Source organism: Enhydra lutris, unplaced genomic scaffold, assembly GCF_002288905.1.
Source record: "Enhydra lutris kenyoni isolate GAN:26980312 unplaced genomic scaffold, ASM228890v2 scaffoldscaffold42, whole genome shotgun sequence".
NCBI classification, from domain to species: Eukaryota; Metazoa; Chordata; class Mammalia; order Carnivora; family Mustelidae; genus Enhydra; species Enhydra lutris.
Genome location: NW_019154126.1, coordinates 12,563,436 through 12,582,342, shown reverse-complemented (window position 1 = coordinate 12,582,342; position 18,907 = coordinate 12,563,436). Strand labels below are relative to the sequence as shown.

At 37.5% G+C, this 18,907-nt stretch overlaps 1 protein-coding gene across 3 annotated transcripts in view; it reads right to left on the bottom strand.

The window, feature by feature from the left end:
* LOC111155548 (UPF2, regulator of nonsense mediated mRNA decay) overlaps window positions 1–18,907 on the bottom strand; it is a 111,224-nt gene that overhangs the window by 14,883 nt on the left and 77,434 nt on the right. For all 3 annotated transcript variants that reach the window (XM_022515762.1, XM_022515764.1, XM_022515763.1), the window contains exons 15-19: window positions 18,481–18,664; window positions 12,999–13,138; window positions 9,567–9,671; window positions 9,165–9,263; window positions 2,630–2,797 (exon numbers count right to left, since the gene is read on the bottom strand). In XM_022515762.1, the coding sequence (XP_022371470.1) occupies window positions 2,630–2,797; window positions 9,165–9,263; window positions 9,567–9,671; window positions 12,999–13,138; window positions 18,481–18,664 (696 nt within the window). The remainder of the gene's footprint in view (window positions 1–2,629; window positions 2,798–9,164; window positions 9,264–9,566; window positions 9,672–12,998; window positions 13,139–18,480; window positions 18,665–18,907) is intronic.

The following is an 18,907-nucleotide window of genomic DNA, read 5'->3' as shown; positions in this document are numbered from 1 at the left end:
AAATGATGAAAATGGATTTAAATCTTGTGCAATTTAATCTTCACAGAAAGATGTTCCTAAGCCCCCTTTTAGATAAGAAAAATGGTTTGGGCCACCTGGGAGGCTCGGTCAATTAGGCAACTGACTTCAGCTCTGGTCACAATCTCAGAATACTGGGATCGAGCCCCATGTGGTGGGGCTCCCCACTCAATGGGGAGTCTGCTTGTCCCTCTGCCCCCACCCCTCAGCTCATACTCTCTCTCAAATAAATAAATCTTAAAAAAAAAAAAAAAAAAGATTAAGAAAAATGTTTCAAGAAGTATGCCAGTAATACAAATGTTCAGTAGCTGCTCTGGAATGGGAACCAAGGCACATCTAACTGAAGTCGCCAAGTACTGCCCTTCACAGTAAAACAAAACAAAACAAAACAAAAACCCTCTCTTTTGGGCCCAGAAAATCTGGTGTGGGGTAGGGGAGGAGCTAAGAGCTTTTAAAGAAAACAGAGAATGAAGCAGACCTAAAACGTAATGACTGAAAGGATAGTGAGCCTCAGAGAATGTAGTAGTCCCTAGGAAAGAAAAGCAGAAACTCTGGGCTTTGAGAATCCTAGGAACCGTGATGAACTAGCAGTTTCAGGTGCTCTGAGAGCAGTTTTGCAAAGATCTTGATTCAACACCAAGTTTAGGGTCTTGATTAGAAAAAACCCTTATTTTTCTAGGGACTGAGTGGAGGATGGGGTAGGGGGGAATTGCCAGAGTTCAAACCTGGCCTGAGGGTGGGTGAAGGCAGAGCTCCCCTAAATGCACAACAACCCCAGAGGCCAGGATGGAGGAAAGGCCATGACTGGAAAAGAATTATGAAGGCAGTGTTTGAAAGACACAGTAGTGCTCTGAGCCTGAGCCAAAGTTAACTGCTGACATACAACATGATGTGAAGCCTTCTCTGGCCCTCCTTTCCAGGGTTCTAATTGGTGTACAAGTTTTGTATCTCAAGATTTACTTGCAGTATAGCAAAATACTGGACAACTCTGATCCCCTGAGTACATAAGATTACCCGACAAAAGCAAAGATAAAAAATTAATTTGGGCACCATCTCTTGGTGGCTGTACTGGTGAGGAGGGAATAGACTATCCCTTCCGTCACAGATGACATCTCATTAGAGATCTTGCAGACCATCCACTCCAGCACAGTAGGCTCCCTCCCTCTCTCCCCACCTGTCTCTCTCTAGCCTCTATCTTGCTTTATTTTCCTTCATAGGATTTCCCTCAACCTCACCTTGTGTGTTTCTTCACTGTCTGCCTCCCAGCACTGGGATGAAAATTCCCCTCTCCTCAACACCCCCACAGCCCCGCCCCACGCTCCCACCCCCTCCTGCCCAGAGGAGGGACTCTGGTGACTACTGTACATTCTGCACCTGGGGCAGTGCCTGGTACATACAGAGCAAACAAGAAATTACCTGTTACATGACTGTTTGAATGAATACAGAAGCCAGGTTATTAGAATTATCTATAACAGACTTATTACAGAGTCTGTAATTATAAGTCTATATTATAGACTTATCTATGGTAAGTTGTGGTAGCTACCATATTTCATAGAACCTAATGTTCCCTTAATTTTAAGATGCTCCATTATTTTACACACCACTAAAACAGGAAAAAATGCTGCCAATTATCATAAGATACAATCAATGCTAGGAGGCAGCTTGATTTCAGAAATGTTAAAATGTGAGAAAATTTTTATAGAATTGGTAATGGGTGATATATCCTAGAGTTGTATCTGAGAGCTGAGCTTTTTCTTTCTTCATAGCACACTGCACTCTCTGCAAATACATTTGTCTCTCAACCTTGGCAGGATGTCAACTCACAAGGGCAGGGACTTTATCTTATAGATCACCAGAGCCTCCGTACTTGGTATTTGGCATCTAGCAAATGCTCAATAACCAATAAATATTTGATGGATAAACAATGAATCAGTGTATGAATCCCTTAAGTAATAGTTTAGCAGTCAGGGAAATGATTTTGAGGACTGTCTATAAGATAATGGAAAGAAGGAGGAAGCAGTATAAGGAGAATGGGGAAGGATAAGAGGTCAGAAAACAATGATTTGAGAGATCTTTTTTTTAAAAGATTTAATTTATTTATTTGACAGAGATCACAAGTAGGCAGAGAGGCAGGCAGAGAAAGAGAAGGAAGCAGGCTCCCTGCTGAGCAGAGAGCCAATGCAGGGCTCCATCCATGGACCCTGGGATCATGACCTGAGCTGAAGGCAGAGGCTTTAACCCACTGAGCCACCCATGCGCCCCTTCAAGAGAAATCTTAACAACTGAACATTTTCTTGAGCTGTATCTGTCATCATCCTCCTTTCCTTTCCCACCGAGCTTACTTATGAAACCTATAAGTCAAAGTATTTATATATTCTAACAAATATATATGAATTTAAATGTCCTTTCTTTTAAAACATATCCATTCACTACAAGTCAGATGTGTCTTCCACACATATAAAAAATAAAATTATTTCTACCTCTGAATACTTTAAATGTTTCCAACTCTTTCCCCTCATAGGCAAAAGATAACTTAGAACCTACAAAACAGTTATTAGTTAAACTCAGTAACTAACAATCAATTGTGAATGCACAGAGGACAGTTTCTTACCTGCTGTTTATTGCCTTTTCTTGTTAACATGACAAACGGCATTGTGTCTGCAGACTCTGCCTCTCCCTCCCCACCACCGAGTGGAGGCCCTTTCCTCAGCTGGCTTTTGAGATGCAAGGGAATAGCAACATCTAGTTGGTGCACTTTAACAGATTCGCCACTTCGTTGCTTAAAGACAGAAATGAAAAAATATAAGTATTCCAAGGTACACATGGATATATGTAAATATAATTGTGAACAATTCATTCAGTGCCATAGTTCCTAAAACACACCAATCACTGGAGCCAAAGTAATCTTTCTGAAAGGTAACCAAAACCGGAGTTGGCCCCTCCCCTGCCCCTGCTCTTACAGCCGGCTTGGCAGACCTCTGTGACCAGCTCCTATTTATCACTGTAGCCTCCCCTGAGGCCAAAACACACAATGCTGTAGGTTCTCCTAACTTTACCCGGTCCTGAAATGCACAGCCACACCACACATCTTCCTACATAATTACCATGTGTCACAAGTGCCTGCTCCTCTGTGAGAATCCTCCACCAGACTGGTGGGGTTCAGCACTGGACACCCTTTCCCTGGTGTCCTCTAGCAGGTGCTCAATTAATGTTTAAGAATGAATGAAATCTATTAATGTTCAGATTAGCTTTATGTTTGTTAACATCCAAGTTTTTAACATTTACGCCAGGTTCATCAACCAATTATTTAAACAAACCTTCACTGAAGACTTACTGTGCATTAGGCTTTGAGGTACTAATACTAAAAATATAGTCTCTATCCTCAGAGAGCTCATAACTTGTTAAGAGAGAGAAATCAATTAATTACAATTCATCCAAGTCATATATAACCTGTGTTGGGCGTAGAGTGGCTATATATAGGCCCAGTTGGGAGTGGGTGGATGCTGAGATTTCATAAAAGACAATAAAAATGGGACACTTGAAAATATCTTTAAGGCTTCATATGATTTCTTATAAGCAGACGGTAGCAGAGCAGTCTGGGGGATTTGGAAGGAATTTAGGAAGGGGAAGAATAGGTGCAAAGCGAAGACATGAAACATGGTGCATTTACGGACCTGCACACAATTTTCCGTATTTGCTGAAAGGAGCACAAATGAGGAAAGAGCTGAACATGATTCTTCAAAGCTAAGCAGGTAATGCTGAAAAGGCCATGAAGGTTTTGAAATTGCTTTACTACAATTTAAAAGATCTTTCGATATAGGTTCCTTATTTCCAAGAGATTTCAAATCAAATAAAATGGTAATAAGGTGTAAAATTTTGTTATTTCTAAGTTCCACTTTGTTAGAATTTGAAGTTCTCCCAGGTCTGTAAGATTTACAAAGACTTTTTACTTAAAACTTGAAAGGATCAGGTTAGATCACCCTTGATTTATAAATTAACCATTTTCTAATTATAAAATTAACATATTCTCTTTGTAAATTATTTAAATACAGAAATGTATCAGCTAGTGTGTCCATCCATACCAACCTCTCCCTCGACCGACCACCTCTACCTGCTCCAAGGTACAAAAACCAGTATCAATGGGGCATGTTCTTTCAGATTTTTCTTGAAAATACTAATATAAACATAAAAATTTACAAGGTGCAAATGTGCATACTGTTCTATACGCGTTTTTCTTCTTTTTGATTCCATAGGCATCTTTCTAGTTGAGTATATATAGAGCTAATTACATGGCTATGCCCTTATTTATGTAATTGGTCCTCTACTGATAGTCTAGACTTTTTTCCTTTCCTTTTTTTTTTTCTTTAAAGATTTTATTTATTTGAGAGCAAGCGAGCATGCACACAAGCTGGGGAAGAGGGAGAAGGAAAAGCACACTCCCAGCTGAGCAGGAAGCTCAACCTACAGACACAGCGCCTGATACCAGAACCCTGAGATCATGACCTGAGCCAAAGGCAGCCACTTAACCGACTGAGCCATCCAGGGGCTCCTAGACTCTTGTTCTATTACAATATGACATCGTTGCATATTTAACTTCATGCATTTGAGAGACAATTAGTAAGGGTAAATTTTTATATCAAATGGCATCCCCATTTGATAGGTTTACTAAATTTCCCTCTAAAAAGGCTGGACTAATTCACACATTCCAAATGCAGATGTTTACCAACACTTAACCACAATGGGTATTATTACTTTTTAAATCTTAATATCTGGTGATCTGATAAAAAGGCTCATCCTAATTTACTTATCTTTTTTTTTTAAAGATTTTATTTATTTATTTGTGAGAGAGAGAGCACAAGCAGGGGAGGCAACAGGCAGGCTGAGAGGGAGAAGCAGACTCTCCGCTGGGCAGGGAGCCCGATGTGGGGCTCAACCACAGGACCCTGGGATCATGACCTGAGCCGAAGGCAGATGCTAAACCAACTGAGCCCCCCAGGCACCCTTAATTTGCTTATCTTTTGATTATCGTGAGCTTTAGCATGGTTTCACTTATTTTTTCAATCAACAAAAAGACCGCAGGTCATGGATTTTTTTTTTCTCATTGGCTAGCAGGATCTGCTGCTATAGTACAGCTATTAACCCTGCATTTTATATGTATATATATATATACACACACACACATATTTATATTACACACACACACACACACACACACACACACACACACACACACCCGCCACGCACCCTCCCTTCCCCCACCCCCTGCCCGGTTTGTCATTTCTTATGGCATTCTATGATGGAAAGCAAAATAGCAAGGTGGTTGAGAACAGACTACACCACTTACGAGGCTTATGGCCTTAACTGCGGCATGGCAATATTAACAGTATCTGACAGCACTGTATGAAGAATAAATGTGAAGTCTTAATGCAGTACTCAATAGTCTGAACATTTCTTGAGATTTCTGATAAATTTGCAATTAATTCTGTTGTGGAAATAAAATAGAAATTCAGTTTTATTTTTATTGACCATTCACTGAATAATCCATTTCCCTCAACTGATCTGCAATGTTATCTTTACAGTCTAAGCTGCCATGTTTTAGGTCTATTTTGGACTCTCTTATTTCATTAATTTACTGCTGTGCAAATTATTATGTCTTTAAAATGTTTTATTTTCTTATAGAGTATCTTCCCCTACTTTCCAGAAGTTTCCTAGCTATTTTATTCTTACAGATACATTTAAGAATAATTTTGTTAAATCTTAAAAACAAGCCCTTTCTCTCTAATAAATAAAATCTTTTAAAAAAAACTTTCTCTCAAATAGATAAAATATTTTTAACCCCCTGAGCCACCCAGGTGCCCCAGATAAAATATTAAAAGAAAAAAAAAAAAGAATTTTGTTAATTTCATTCTGCCTCTATCTCCCTATTCTTCTCCAACTACCTCCTCCCCCCATCCATCATTCCCATCCCCTGCCAATCTTTCCAGTGGGACAAATTATGACTACACAAAATCTAAGGACCTGATTTATGGAGAATCAGTATCTTTTACCCTACTGTGTCTTCCTGGGACAACTTTATCAAAAGAAAAAAAACTCCCTGTGGCTGTTTGCTTTGGGTATTTGACGATGTTTGAAAATTAGTGCTTAATTTGGGATTAAATTTTCTCCAGTAGGCTAAACACATACACATAAATGTGAATTCAAGCTTCCCTCCTCTCTGATCACATACTCCCATCCTTCTAGCTTGCTTCTTCAAGAACTCCCAATAACCAATGATTATTGGACCCTATCAAAAGACTGTATCTTGACTCCATCAGCTTTTCTATTTCTAAATGTTAGGGGCTGCTCAGGACTGGAATCTGCTCCTCCTCTCTCTCCAAACTTTTTTTTTTTTTAAGTAGGTTCTAGGGGCGCCTGGGTGGCTCAGTGGGTTAAAGCCTCTACCTTTCGGCTCAGGTCATGATCCCAGGATCCTGGGATCGAGCCCCACATCAGGCTCTCTGTTCAGCAAGAAGCCTGCTTCCCTGCCCCCCTTCTCTGCCTACTTGTGGTCTCTCTCTCTCTCTCTGTCAAATAAATAAATAAAATCTTTATAAATAAATAAATAATAAAGTAGATTCCATGCCTAGTGTGGAGTCCAGTGTGGGGCTCAAACTCATGACCCTGAGATCAAGACCTAAACTGAGATCAAGAATTGGACACTGAACTGATAGCCACCCAAGCCCCCCCCCCCCTCCAAACTTTCTATGTGGGTGATTCATTTATTGCTCCATCTTTAAGTATGCTCTAACAACCAATCCACTTATGTTTCTCTTCTGATATCTGACAATTCCATTTTGGCATTTCACAGGCTTCTCAAACTTAACATAGCCAAATGGAACTCTTGCTCACTTTCTCCTTATTTCCGACCAGAGATAACTAGCCAGTGGCCTAAACTAAAAAACCTGTGCTGTCCTGGACTCCTTTACCCCACCGCTATCTAATCAAGTGCCAAATAAATCTGGTTCATTCTTCTTCCTAAACAGCTTTTGAATCCAGACTTCATTCCCTGTGCCCCGCCACTATTCTAGACAGATAATCATCATCTGTCACCAGGATCACCAGCCTTCTAATCAGTCTTCCTGACACTCTCCTTGCTTTTCGTCTTATCCCATCCTAAACCTTCATATGAACCTTTGGTTCATACACGACTGAAAAGAAAGAAATCCAAAGAAAACCCATCATAAATATCCATTCACATACCAGGCCACCCTCCCCACTGACCTGACTACGCTCTGGTAATACTGGCTTCCTTTTAGTTTTTCAAACACTACACATCATCTTCTGCCTCAGGACCTCTGACACATTGTCCCCATATTCTCCCAATTTTTCACCTAGATGGCTCCATTTCTGCCTGTCTTGTCTAAAATTCATGATCTTTGATTATCCTATCTTAACAAAAGCATTCTGTTCTTTCAGTACCTCAGCACTGGGCACAGTTTGAAATTATGTATTTGTTTAGTTGTTAAACATGTATCTTCCCCCATAAAACTTAGTCTCTGAGGGCAGTAATTAGGTCTGTTTTTATTTACTACTTTCTAAAAGCCCACTGCATAGTGTTAGGCACACAGACATACTCAATAAATACTTAAACAAATGAACAACAGAGTCAACAGCTATTGACTTATGTAAGATAGGAAAGTTATTTAAGACAGGAAAAGCTTTTTTTTTTTTTTTTTAAGATTTTATTTATTAATTCGACAGAGAGAGATCACAAGTAGGCAGAGAGGCAGGCAGAGAGAGAGGAGGAAGCAGGCTCCCTGCTGAGCAGAGAGCCCGATGCGGGGCTCCGATTCCAGGACTCTGAGATCATGACCCGAGCCGAAGGCAGAGGCCCTAACCCACTGAGCCACCCAGGCACCCCAGGAAAAGTTTTTTTAAGAAATAAATTGTTGCGGCGCCTGGGTGGCATCTGCCTTTAGCTCAGGTCATGATCTCCAGGTCCTGGGATTGAGCCCCACATCAGGTCCCAATACAGCGGGGAGTCTGCTTCTCCCTCTGCCTCTCTCCCCTGCTTGTGCTCAATCTCTCTCTCTCAAATGAATAAAAATCTTTTTTTTTTTTAAAGAAATAAACTGTTTATTATCTGTCTCTTCAAAGGGAGTATGATTATCTGATGACTTATGCTCCTAAATGAGATAAATTTAAGACTTCCTATTTTTAGATATATGAAGAAGCTTTAATAACATAGGAAGAAACAAACTGGACTAAAAACCTAAAGCACTAATTTGTACTTTATCAGAGCTTTTGGACTTGGTAGCATCCACAAAAGTAAAATCCAGTATTTCTTCCCTAAGGATTACTCCACCAGCACAGAAAGACTACAAAACCTTCCATCTCAAAAATAGCCCTTTTACCTCTAGTCACCTCTCCATTTCTCCTCCCTTCCTAGTAAAACTCCTCTAGGGTCACTTGTCTCTGTATCTAGTATTTTCACTTTCTCCCTTCTTGTTTTCCAATGAGCCTACAGCATGGGGCCCGCATACCCTATCCCAGAAGAAGGACTCTCCTCAAATCACTAACAGATTTAACAGCAGCCATAAAGAGGCTGGAAGGAAACAGTCCACAGGATGTGACCTCTAATTATAGAAAAACATAATTAATCTAAATTACTGGGAAATGGAGCTTTTTATAAGTCCAGTATATTAATGTCAAGAATATGTTAAACATTTCTTTAAACACCAAATGACCAATATTCCTCTACATATTTACAAACAAGTTATTCAAATTTTAAATCAAACTTAAGAATTTGGTATATTAAATTTCCCCAAATATTTATCTTTGTCAAGGTTTGAATCCTAAGCAAACTCTAAGTAAAGAGGTCTTAGAAACAGAGAGAGGACTTCAGAGAGAAAAGGCAGTGACTGGTACGATGAAATTACTCTAAGTGTAATGTTTACAACATTTCCCCCAGTGTATCTCAAAAAAATGTTCAAATTGGGATGTGGGATGCGAGAAGCACTGGCAAGTGCAAGCTGTATACGTGAGGAAGCAGCTGCCGCGCAGGCAAATGTTTGTTTAGATGTGGAGATCCTTGTGTCAACCAGAATGGAACGTGCCACACTATTCTGTAGTGAGAAGACACTCTGGAGTAGAGAAACCATTCATACCTGAAGATTTTCCAGCATCATTTTATCCAGAGCTTGAATGAAGTCCTCATCTTCCACACAAGGTACGTGCTTAAGTCCACCTCCCTTAATCATTACCTCCTTAATAAAACAAAATAAGAAACCAGACCACAAATTTTAAGATCATGTTTTGGATGGCAGAGTCTTTTGTATTGATAAGTTGGTTCAACATAACTCAAAGAATGAGTGAGTAAAGTATGTTAACATTACTTCATGTTAAAAAAAAAATGTTAATATAGTAAAGTATTTAGGAAAACAAACTGAAAATGATTTTCCAAAGGAATATTTTTCAATAATCACAAGAAACACAACTTCAGTGGCTAAAACTGAAATAATAAAGAGAATGTGGCATGATTTCAAAAGCCAATTTTCAGCCATACATACAGTATTTTCTTCATCAGTTTCATTTTCTTTATTGGAGTCTGTAAGGTAATCAGTATTCTCTTCCTCTTCCTCCTCACCTTCATCATCATCATTATCAGAACCCTCCTGAAATTATTTAACATTAGAAGATTAAAACATTTTGAAAAGGATCTCTATTTTAAATGCCTTAAGATTTAAAAATTTCTGTATAATTGTTCATTATTCTCAAGTTCCAGCCTTTTATGTAGTCTGCCTACAACTCAGAGCAAAGTCAGCTGGCATTAGCTGAAAACTAATGCACACCAGTAGCTGAAAACCCATCTCACGATCTTCCACTGATCTAGTAACACAAAGATCCTTTGTAGAAATTCTTCCTTGCACTGCAGAAGGAATGAGCTTCCTGAACCTTTTATATATTTCTCCTCCCTGACTATTTTGAGACTGAATTTCTCACAGTAGTTCTTTAATACCCATCCAACTCTAAAAGTCAATAAGTAGTTCAAATTTAACATGGTTAGCAGTTGAAATCAAGAACACTAAAATTTATAAAGCATTACAGTGTATCAAGCACCTCAGCTTGGAAGGTGTGCGGACATACCTCATTCTGTTTGCTCTATTAAATTCTGAAGAAGGCAGGATAAGCTTTCATGTCCCCATTTTTATACAGGACAAAAGCAACGCTTGGGTAAGTTAATTGACCTGCCCAAGGGCACACTTGCTTATTAAGCAGAGGAGGTAGACATTCTGATCCCCACACTTCTCCCCATCCTCTCCTGTCAATGTCCCCACCTCCTCTTCTATCAGCCAAATTTCCTTTTCAAACAGAAGACTGGAAATAACCTCAGTGATTCTGTACAAGGACACACACAAAAAAAGCACAGTTGCACCATATCTGTGTATTCTTCCATTCCCAAAAACAAAATTCAGTCTCACTCAGTTCTATAAGTTTAAAAAAAAGACTACACTAAATCCAGCTGCTTCTCATTATGCTGAGAAATAATGTGAATGAAAAATAATACCTAAGAAAAAAATGAATTATTTAAATGTGTCACAACCTTTTCAGTATACATAACAATTAATTCCAAAAATCCAAAGAATGTATTATAATTTACTATACAGAGATTTTTAGCGCTTCTAAAATGGAAATATTTTGGGAATATAAGAAATGCATTTACTTTTTTCAAATGTATTAACTTTTTTTTTTTTTGAGAGAAAGCAAGTGAGAGAGAGAGCATGAGCTGGGACAGGGGGAGGGGCAAAGGGAGAGGGAGAAGCAGGCTCTCTGCTGAGCAGGGAGACCAACGTGATCTGGGTCAGGATCAGGATCTGGATCAGGGAGCTTGATCCCAGTACCTTACGACCATGACCTGGGCCACAGGCAGACACTCAATGGAATGAGCCACCCAGGTGCCCCGAAATGTATTAACTTTTTTAAACATAAGTCTGTAATTCAAAATCAAATTTGCAAGAGATGTTAAATTTGCTTGAAAAAAGTAATCATTTCTTAACACTTAAAAAATACTTCTTATTCAAAAATTAAGCTAAATTAAACCGCATAAACTTTTCCTCCTTCCTCCTTTTCCTCCTTACCCTTTATTTTTACATTTTATTTTTACTCAGGCAAAATAAAATAGATTAACTTTTTTTTTTAAAGATTTTATTTATTTATTTGACAGATAGATCACAAGCAGGCAGAGAGAGAGAGAGAGAGAGAGAGAGAGGAGGAAGCAGGCTCCCCGCTGAGCAGAGAGCCCGATGTGGGGCTCGATCCCAGGACCCTGGGATCATGACCTGAGCCGAAGGCAGAGGCTTTAACCCACTGAGCCACCCAGGTGCCCCAAAAGAGGATTAACTTTTGGGGCGCCTGGGTGGCTCAGTGGATTAAGCCTGCCTTCGGCTCAGGTCATGATCTCAGGGTCCTGGGATCGAGCCCCGCCTCGGGCTCCTTGCTCAGTGGGGAGCCTGCTTCTCTCTCTGCCTCTGCCTGTCTCTCTGCCTGCTTGTGCTCTCTCTCTCTCTCTCTCTCTCTGTCAAATAAATAAATAAATAAAATCTTTAAAAAAAAATAGATTAACTTTTGAAACTGAAATGCTGAACAAGAATTCCACTATCCTAATGCCTATTATACATAATAATCTGTGAGATCTGGAAGTGAATGGACCACAAAAGCTGGCTAAGGAAAGCAGGAGGGGCAGCAGAGCACAAGTCACACTGTCTGAATTCAAATACTGGCTCAGCACTTAGTGAGATCTTGGGCAAATTAAACTACCTGTGCCTTATCTTCTCACCTACCTCACACCACGGTATGAGAAATGGTAATATAAATATTATTACTACTATAATGATAAATTAAATCTTGTACTTACTGCTAAATTATATAAATGCTATACTACAGAAAATTAGAATTTTAGCAGAACATTTACTTCATCTTTACTGTTATCTTTAATTTACACAGCTGATATTCAGGAGGAAATATTCTGGCTATTTGGTGCTAGGAATAACTCTGAAAGGCCATATGGAGCCAAGGACCAAGCTGAGGACCAAGAAGAATAAAAGAGCACAATTTGTCTGAAGAGTACACTGTAGCCCTTTCTCAGCAGAAGTTGTAGAATATCTCACACTGCTCTTATGAATGAACCTATTTTCTCTCTTTAAAATGTTTTCCCTGAGCACCTGGGGGGCTCAGTTGGTTAATCTACTGCCTTCGGCTCAGGTCGTGGTCTTGGAGTCCGGGGATGGAGTCCGGGGATGGCTCCCAGCTCCATGGGGAGTCTGCTTCTCCCTCTGACCTTCTCCCCTTTCATGCTCTCACTCTCACTCTCTCAAATAAATAAAATCTCTTAAAAAATAAAATAAAATAAAATGTTTTCCTTATACTTGGAGAGCAGCCATGGGAAAGGGTGGTCTTGAGAAGGAGACAAGGCTCATGCAATGCCAACTGAACACTGTGTTTTTCTCCTTAGCAAACACACGTGTATCATGTATGATATTTACAACTGCAACTGGAAAAGTAAACAATGGTGAAAAATTATACAACTTTCAAAGTTATAGTTTACTTTTTAAAAAGAGAAAATACATCCCAACTCTTCAGATGAGAAATATAGGAAAATGAGTCACTTTTCAATGACACACCTACTAAGGATGTTTAATTTTTTAGATTCTCTTTATCTAATTAGTGCAGCAGCAAAATCTACTCCAAAAAAATGTTCCTACTAAAAAAATGTCTTATGATCTTCTGGTCAATACTATGATTTTCTTACTTAAAAAGAAAAAAAAACAAAAAACAAACACCTTAATTCCAGGGGTTTTATAACAGACATATACTACTAGTTACAGTTCCTATAATAAAACTAAGGAGGAGATCTTATTTTATAAATTAAAGAAAATTTTGGCTCAAATAATCAAGATACTCTTGTACAGATGTACCTATTGGCTATAAACAAAAGTCATCACCTCTTCTTCTGGTTCATTTACTTCACTTTCATTTCCAGATTGTTCTTCTGTTTCAGCTCCTCCTTCTTCTTCTTCTTCATCCTCTTCAAGGTTTTCTCCTTCTGTCATGGAATCTTTTGAATCTTTGTCATTTACTAGGCCTTGAAATGAGGAGAAAGTGGAATAAAAAACAAAAAGGAGTAAATTTTCAATATTATACCACTTAATTTTTAAGTGAGATAATTTAACAGCCATTTTCTCAGAATACAATTTAAAGAATACAATTTAAAATTTAAAATTATTTGAGAAACATTTTACAAACTACAGAGACCTTCATTTCAACAAAAAAGCATTAACACATTATATATATGTCTATCTATACGCATATATAAACACATACATATTTTTTTCTTTCAGCTTCTGTTTATCTCCATCTCAGAACACAAAACATATAAAATGCAGCCTTAACCATATAAGCATATAAAATGCAGCCTTAACCATGTAAGATGAAGCCTCAGCCACACTTTTTATCATGTGACATTTTAGAATACCTCCAACATCAAAGATATAAAATTAAGTTGCCTTCATAGAGAAATCATTTGGCTATCAATCTGAATGTCGGCACATTAAGACTGAGGGAAGGAGGCAAAGTTGTATCACCAAAGGGCTTAATTTTTTTCTTCAATATTGGCATTCTCCTCCTCAGAGAATCCTGGCTTGAATTTGCTTCCACAGCTCAAGGCCTAGTCAATTCTTAATTAACATTTGAATTCCAAACCACTCTACTTGCAAGATGCCTCATCTGATCTGACTTTCTGCTGCTCTCTCGTGAGCCTTCTCTGATAGCTGGGCCTCTTTGTCACAAATCATACTATCTTGGACTCCTGCTCATCTGATACTCTTCTCAATAGAGAATATCCTTCAAAGTACACTTTCAAGTCCTTCCTGTACATTCCCTAAGTTCAGTCTAAATTTTATGCTTTCTGCATAAATTCAATGAGTACCTCAACCTATTACTCTTCCTACTTGCTCCTAAAGCACTTGAATTTCTCATAGCACTTTACATTTAAGGATACACCATTACAACGTTTTTTTTTTCTAATGATTTCATAACCGTTATATCAGATTATAAGGCCCTTGAAGACAAAGAATTGTTTTATATATCCAAAACTTATCATAGGCCATATATTGATAAATACACACTAGGTGTTTAGTAAATAATTATTTATTCAGACTCTTAGATGATTAGAGCAGAAAGAAACTTTAGCAATCATATAATGATTTAACTCTTTCATTTTATGAGGAATACTGAAGTCCAAAGAATTTGAATAACCTATCCAATAGGAGTAAAAAATTATTCCAGTGTCTTAAGTTCAAGAAATTAACCAAGAAGTAACAAAAACATGAAAGTACAAGGTGATTAAGGTAGGTAACTGAAGTTTTAAAATTTAAAAAATTAATACTGAGAAAAGAAGTTGTTGCTTCAGAATGAGAATCCATTAACTTAAAATTTCTGTCACTTATTAGTTTTCAAACACAAATACAGATTTTATACAGAAACATTTTATTTATTTACTTATTTATATACAGGCACTTTAAGAGCAAAATATTAGACTGTTATTTAAGCTATCAAAGTCAAAAAATTTAGTCACAACTGTCTACATCTAAACTTTCTGAGTAAAAAATATCACAGTGCTGATAAACTCACATAGCACAAGCTGTCCTTACACCTTTTTTCTATCCACCTAAAAAAACATGCATAGTGGGAAGAACTATAATGTAGAAGTTGCTTTGTTCTGACAGTCTAATTTGTAAGGAAAATACATACTATTTCTAACACATTTTCATTTGCATTGCAGGATATTTTCAAAAACAATTTATAAATATATTTTGCATTTGCTAAACAGTATAATAACTATCTAGCTGTTGATCCCTAGAACACTGTCAATCTTAAACAATGGAGATAAAAATGTACACCCACAGGATATAGGGTTAACAAAATACAAACAATAAAATGCTTCTTGGTGCCTCAGTTCTCCTGCTCATAACAGAGAGAGTAATAACACTTCCATTCAGACTGCTTTAAATTTTATTTTTCTGCTTATGAGAGATGTTGAGCATTTTCTCCCATACTTAATATGTCAGAGAGAGCAGTCTTTGAATTCTGGTTTGGCAGGTTAAACCAGCGTTTTAACTAACATTACCTTCCTGTGTCACCCTGGCATCAGACAGTACTCAATAAAAACACCAATTACCCCCCCACAACATGTGATTATGTCATGTTCATTTATCTATTGGGGTATTCTATTTTATTACCAATTTGTCTTTGCTCTTTTTGTAAGTGAAAGTAACCTGGCATGGAGACTATTTTCACTTTGATTTTATTTTTGTACTGTATAAAAGCTTTAAACACCCCAATCTGTTGCCATGTATATGCTTTCTTCTACTGTTTTAGAATTTGGGGAAATTAACACCTCTTCAAATATTTGATAATCAGATCTATTTTTAAAAATTAATAGTTTAAAAAAAAAAAAAGATTTTGTTAGAGAGTGAGAGAGAAGAGAGCACGCACAAGCAGGGGGAGCAGCAGGTAGAGGGAGAAGCAGGCTCCCTGCTAAGCAAGGAGCCCAATGTGGGACTCAAGCAAGGAGCCCAATGCGGGACCTCAGTCCCAGGACCATGACCTGAGTCAAAGGCAGATGCTTAACTGAGCCACCCAGGTGTCCCTAAAAATATTTAACTCCATAATCCATCTGCAGTTTGATAGGATGTGGCTCTGTATCAATTTTCCTCCAAAATGCTGACCTGCTGCCCTTATCCTATTTTTAAGATTCCTAGTTCATTATATATAAATTATTTTGTATTTAATTGGGGGGTGCTTCTAGGCCTTTTATTCTGTTCTACTGATTTTATTACTAATTCGTGAAATACACTGTTGGCTTTATAATTTATTCATGTGGCTTCTTTCTTTTTCACTTCCATTTCCCTCATTTCTGTTCCTTATACGATGATATAATCTAGAAGTTCTAAAACGAGATTAAATTATATTGCCTATAACCATTTTGGTTTTGTTCTTAAATTTAAAGAGAATGTTTTAGCCAGTAATTCTAAGTCTATACTGAGAACACCAAGATACACAGAAATATCACACAAAAATGTTATTTATAGTAATGTAAAACTGGAAATAACCTAAGTGCCAAACAATAGGTTTAAATAAATTATGGCATATTCATACAAAGGAATACAGCCAATTAAGAATTAGAAAAATATTTCATATCAGGAAGAAATTTCATAATATATTAGGTAGAAAAAATCTAGTTATAAAACTGCAAACATGAAAAAATTTTAAAGGACGAGAACATATACCAAAAAATGTCAACACGTGATTATTCTTGTGTATGGAACATGATTTTTGTTTTCTTGGTATTTTTCTCATTTTTTGCCACAAACATTACTTTTTTTTTTTTTTTAAGATGTATTTATTTATTTTAGAGAAAGAGAAAGTGAGTGGAGGGGCAGAGGGAGAGAGAGTGAATCCTCAAGCAGACTCTGTGCTGAGTGCAGAGCCTGATGTGAGGCACAATCCCACAACCCTGAGAGTACGACCTAAGCCAAAATCGAGTCAGCCATTTAAATGATGGAGCCACCCAGGTGCTCCAAACAAGTACTACTTTGAATAATATAAAAATGACTTTCAAAATAAAAAGGAACTTTGTAGCTCTTTAGCATTGGGCTATTACAAAGTTAAAATAATAATGAATTTACAAAGTACTTGAAAACAAACAAAAAAAACTACCAAAGGCAAGATATGGAAATAGAGTAATAGAAACTGTTCCTGTACATCTTCTTCCTGATACTTAGATTCTAAAACAGGAGGAAAATGGGACAACTTGAGAGCATACTGATTCTGGTTGCCATCATCTTTAGAGTTTGATCCACAAATGGTGGCCTGTGTTTTCCTTCCCATATTCTAAACAAGAACAGACCCTTCAAAAGAAGCCTGAGGTCCTTTAACTTAACCCTTTGCTCTATAAAAAGGATAAAATACACCATACCCTTTACTGCTACCAAACCAGGTGTCAAACTTGTGTTACCTGATGCTCACTACACAGAATGTACCATCTGTAAAAGTTTTTGGGAAACAAGGCTAAGACTTAACTATATCAAAGCATCTGAAGTAGGGGCGCCTGGGTGGCTGTCTGTTAAGCCTCTGCCCTTAATCTCAGGTCATAATCTCAGGGTCCTGGGACTTAGCCCTGTGTTGGGCCCTCTGCTCAGCAGCAGCCCTTCCCCCACCTTCTCATGCTCTCTCTCAAATAAATAAATAAAATCTTTAAAATAAAAAATTCTTAAAAAGCATTTGAAGTAAATGAAATAATCAAGAGAAGTGAGTACTCTGCCTGAAATGATCATTTTATACAACTGGAAATCTGAAAAGGAAAAAAAGGGTAGTTAACTGGGGACAAAGTTCAAAGAACAAAGGAATCACATATGCCCTTCTGGGTGGACTGGTAGAAAAGTGAACAGCTGCACAATCAGTAGCACCTTTAAAAATACTGCTCAAATAGATAACAGCAATCATATTCTCCAGAGGATGGACCCTTGGAGAAAGAAATTAAAATGCCGGATATAATATGAAAAAAATAGTTTTAGAGGAAAAAAGTCACAAATACTTCTGCCATGAAAGGAAGTACTTTAGATATGCAACATAGTAAATTTATGCAGTTAGCATAAATGGTGAAGCTTAAGGATCCCCTAATGACAGACATATGGGTACCAAGTGCTGGCAGGAAATAAAACATTAGCTTAAAGCCTAAAAATGTGTCACTTTGAAATGACTACAATAAAACATGCTAACATGCTAAGAACTATTAGCAAGCAAACCGGACTGGTAAGGCTGCATCTCATTCCAGTTATTTCCGCTGATAAAGTTAGTCAGCTCCTAGTCCCTTGTGGGAGCTGTTCAAGAGCTAACTCTTCTTCAAGAACAGTCTCAGAAGAATGTTGAGAAAGTAAACAGACCAATTGTCCTATAGCACATAGTTCTCACATTTTCTCTAGTCCTAAGAAATAGAGATTACTCTCCCAAGTAATGTCTGAAATTCCACAAGGTAGTTCCAAAACTTCTGATACTCCCCCCTACAGTGTCTGCCTGCACTACGTTAGAAGATAATGCTTGTTTAAAATATATACTGTATATGTAAGAGATGCTTTCATCCAAAGTGTTTTCTATTAACAGTAAAAATTCTACTAATTAAGAGAGGCTGACAGGAAGTGTTTTTCCATCACTATCCTTTCCTTACATGACTATTCTCCTCCAAATTGGGATTATTTAATGAAATCAAGAAGTATGTCACCCAGGTCTTACCTAACACTATTATACAACACTCAACACTGAAAACAGAAAGTATACAAAAGCAAATACTGACAACAATATAAAGCAAATTCTAGAAACAATCTGCCAAACATCATCTTCATTTTCTCTCTGTAATTAATTGCTTACCTAGTTTTATTAAGAATTCTCGTTCCAAGTCGTGTACCTGCCTGATGGATTCTTCCAGAGAGTTACAGAGTTTGATCTTTGGTCTTAGCAGTTCTAATGTATCACTGATCATGTAATCTATGTCAATAGGAAATGGATGGTCTTTTGTCCAAACCTCCAAACTTTTCTTCCACCAAACATAACGCTGATAACAAATGAAAAATAAGTTTAGCTATAGGAAATTAAAGAACAAAAATATTTTAAAAATAATAATCTATATTGTGATATTACCTAGTTAAAATAACTAAGCTAAAGAGTTGTACAAAACACCTACCATTTTTATTAATGGTCAACAGTAATAACCCTAATCCACTTTCTAAGCCATTTGGTGATTTCAATTTTTTTTTTTTTATTACAACTGTCAAAAATCCTTTTTAAAAAAAAAATT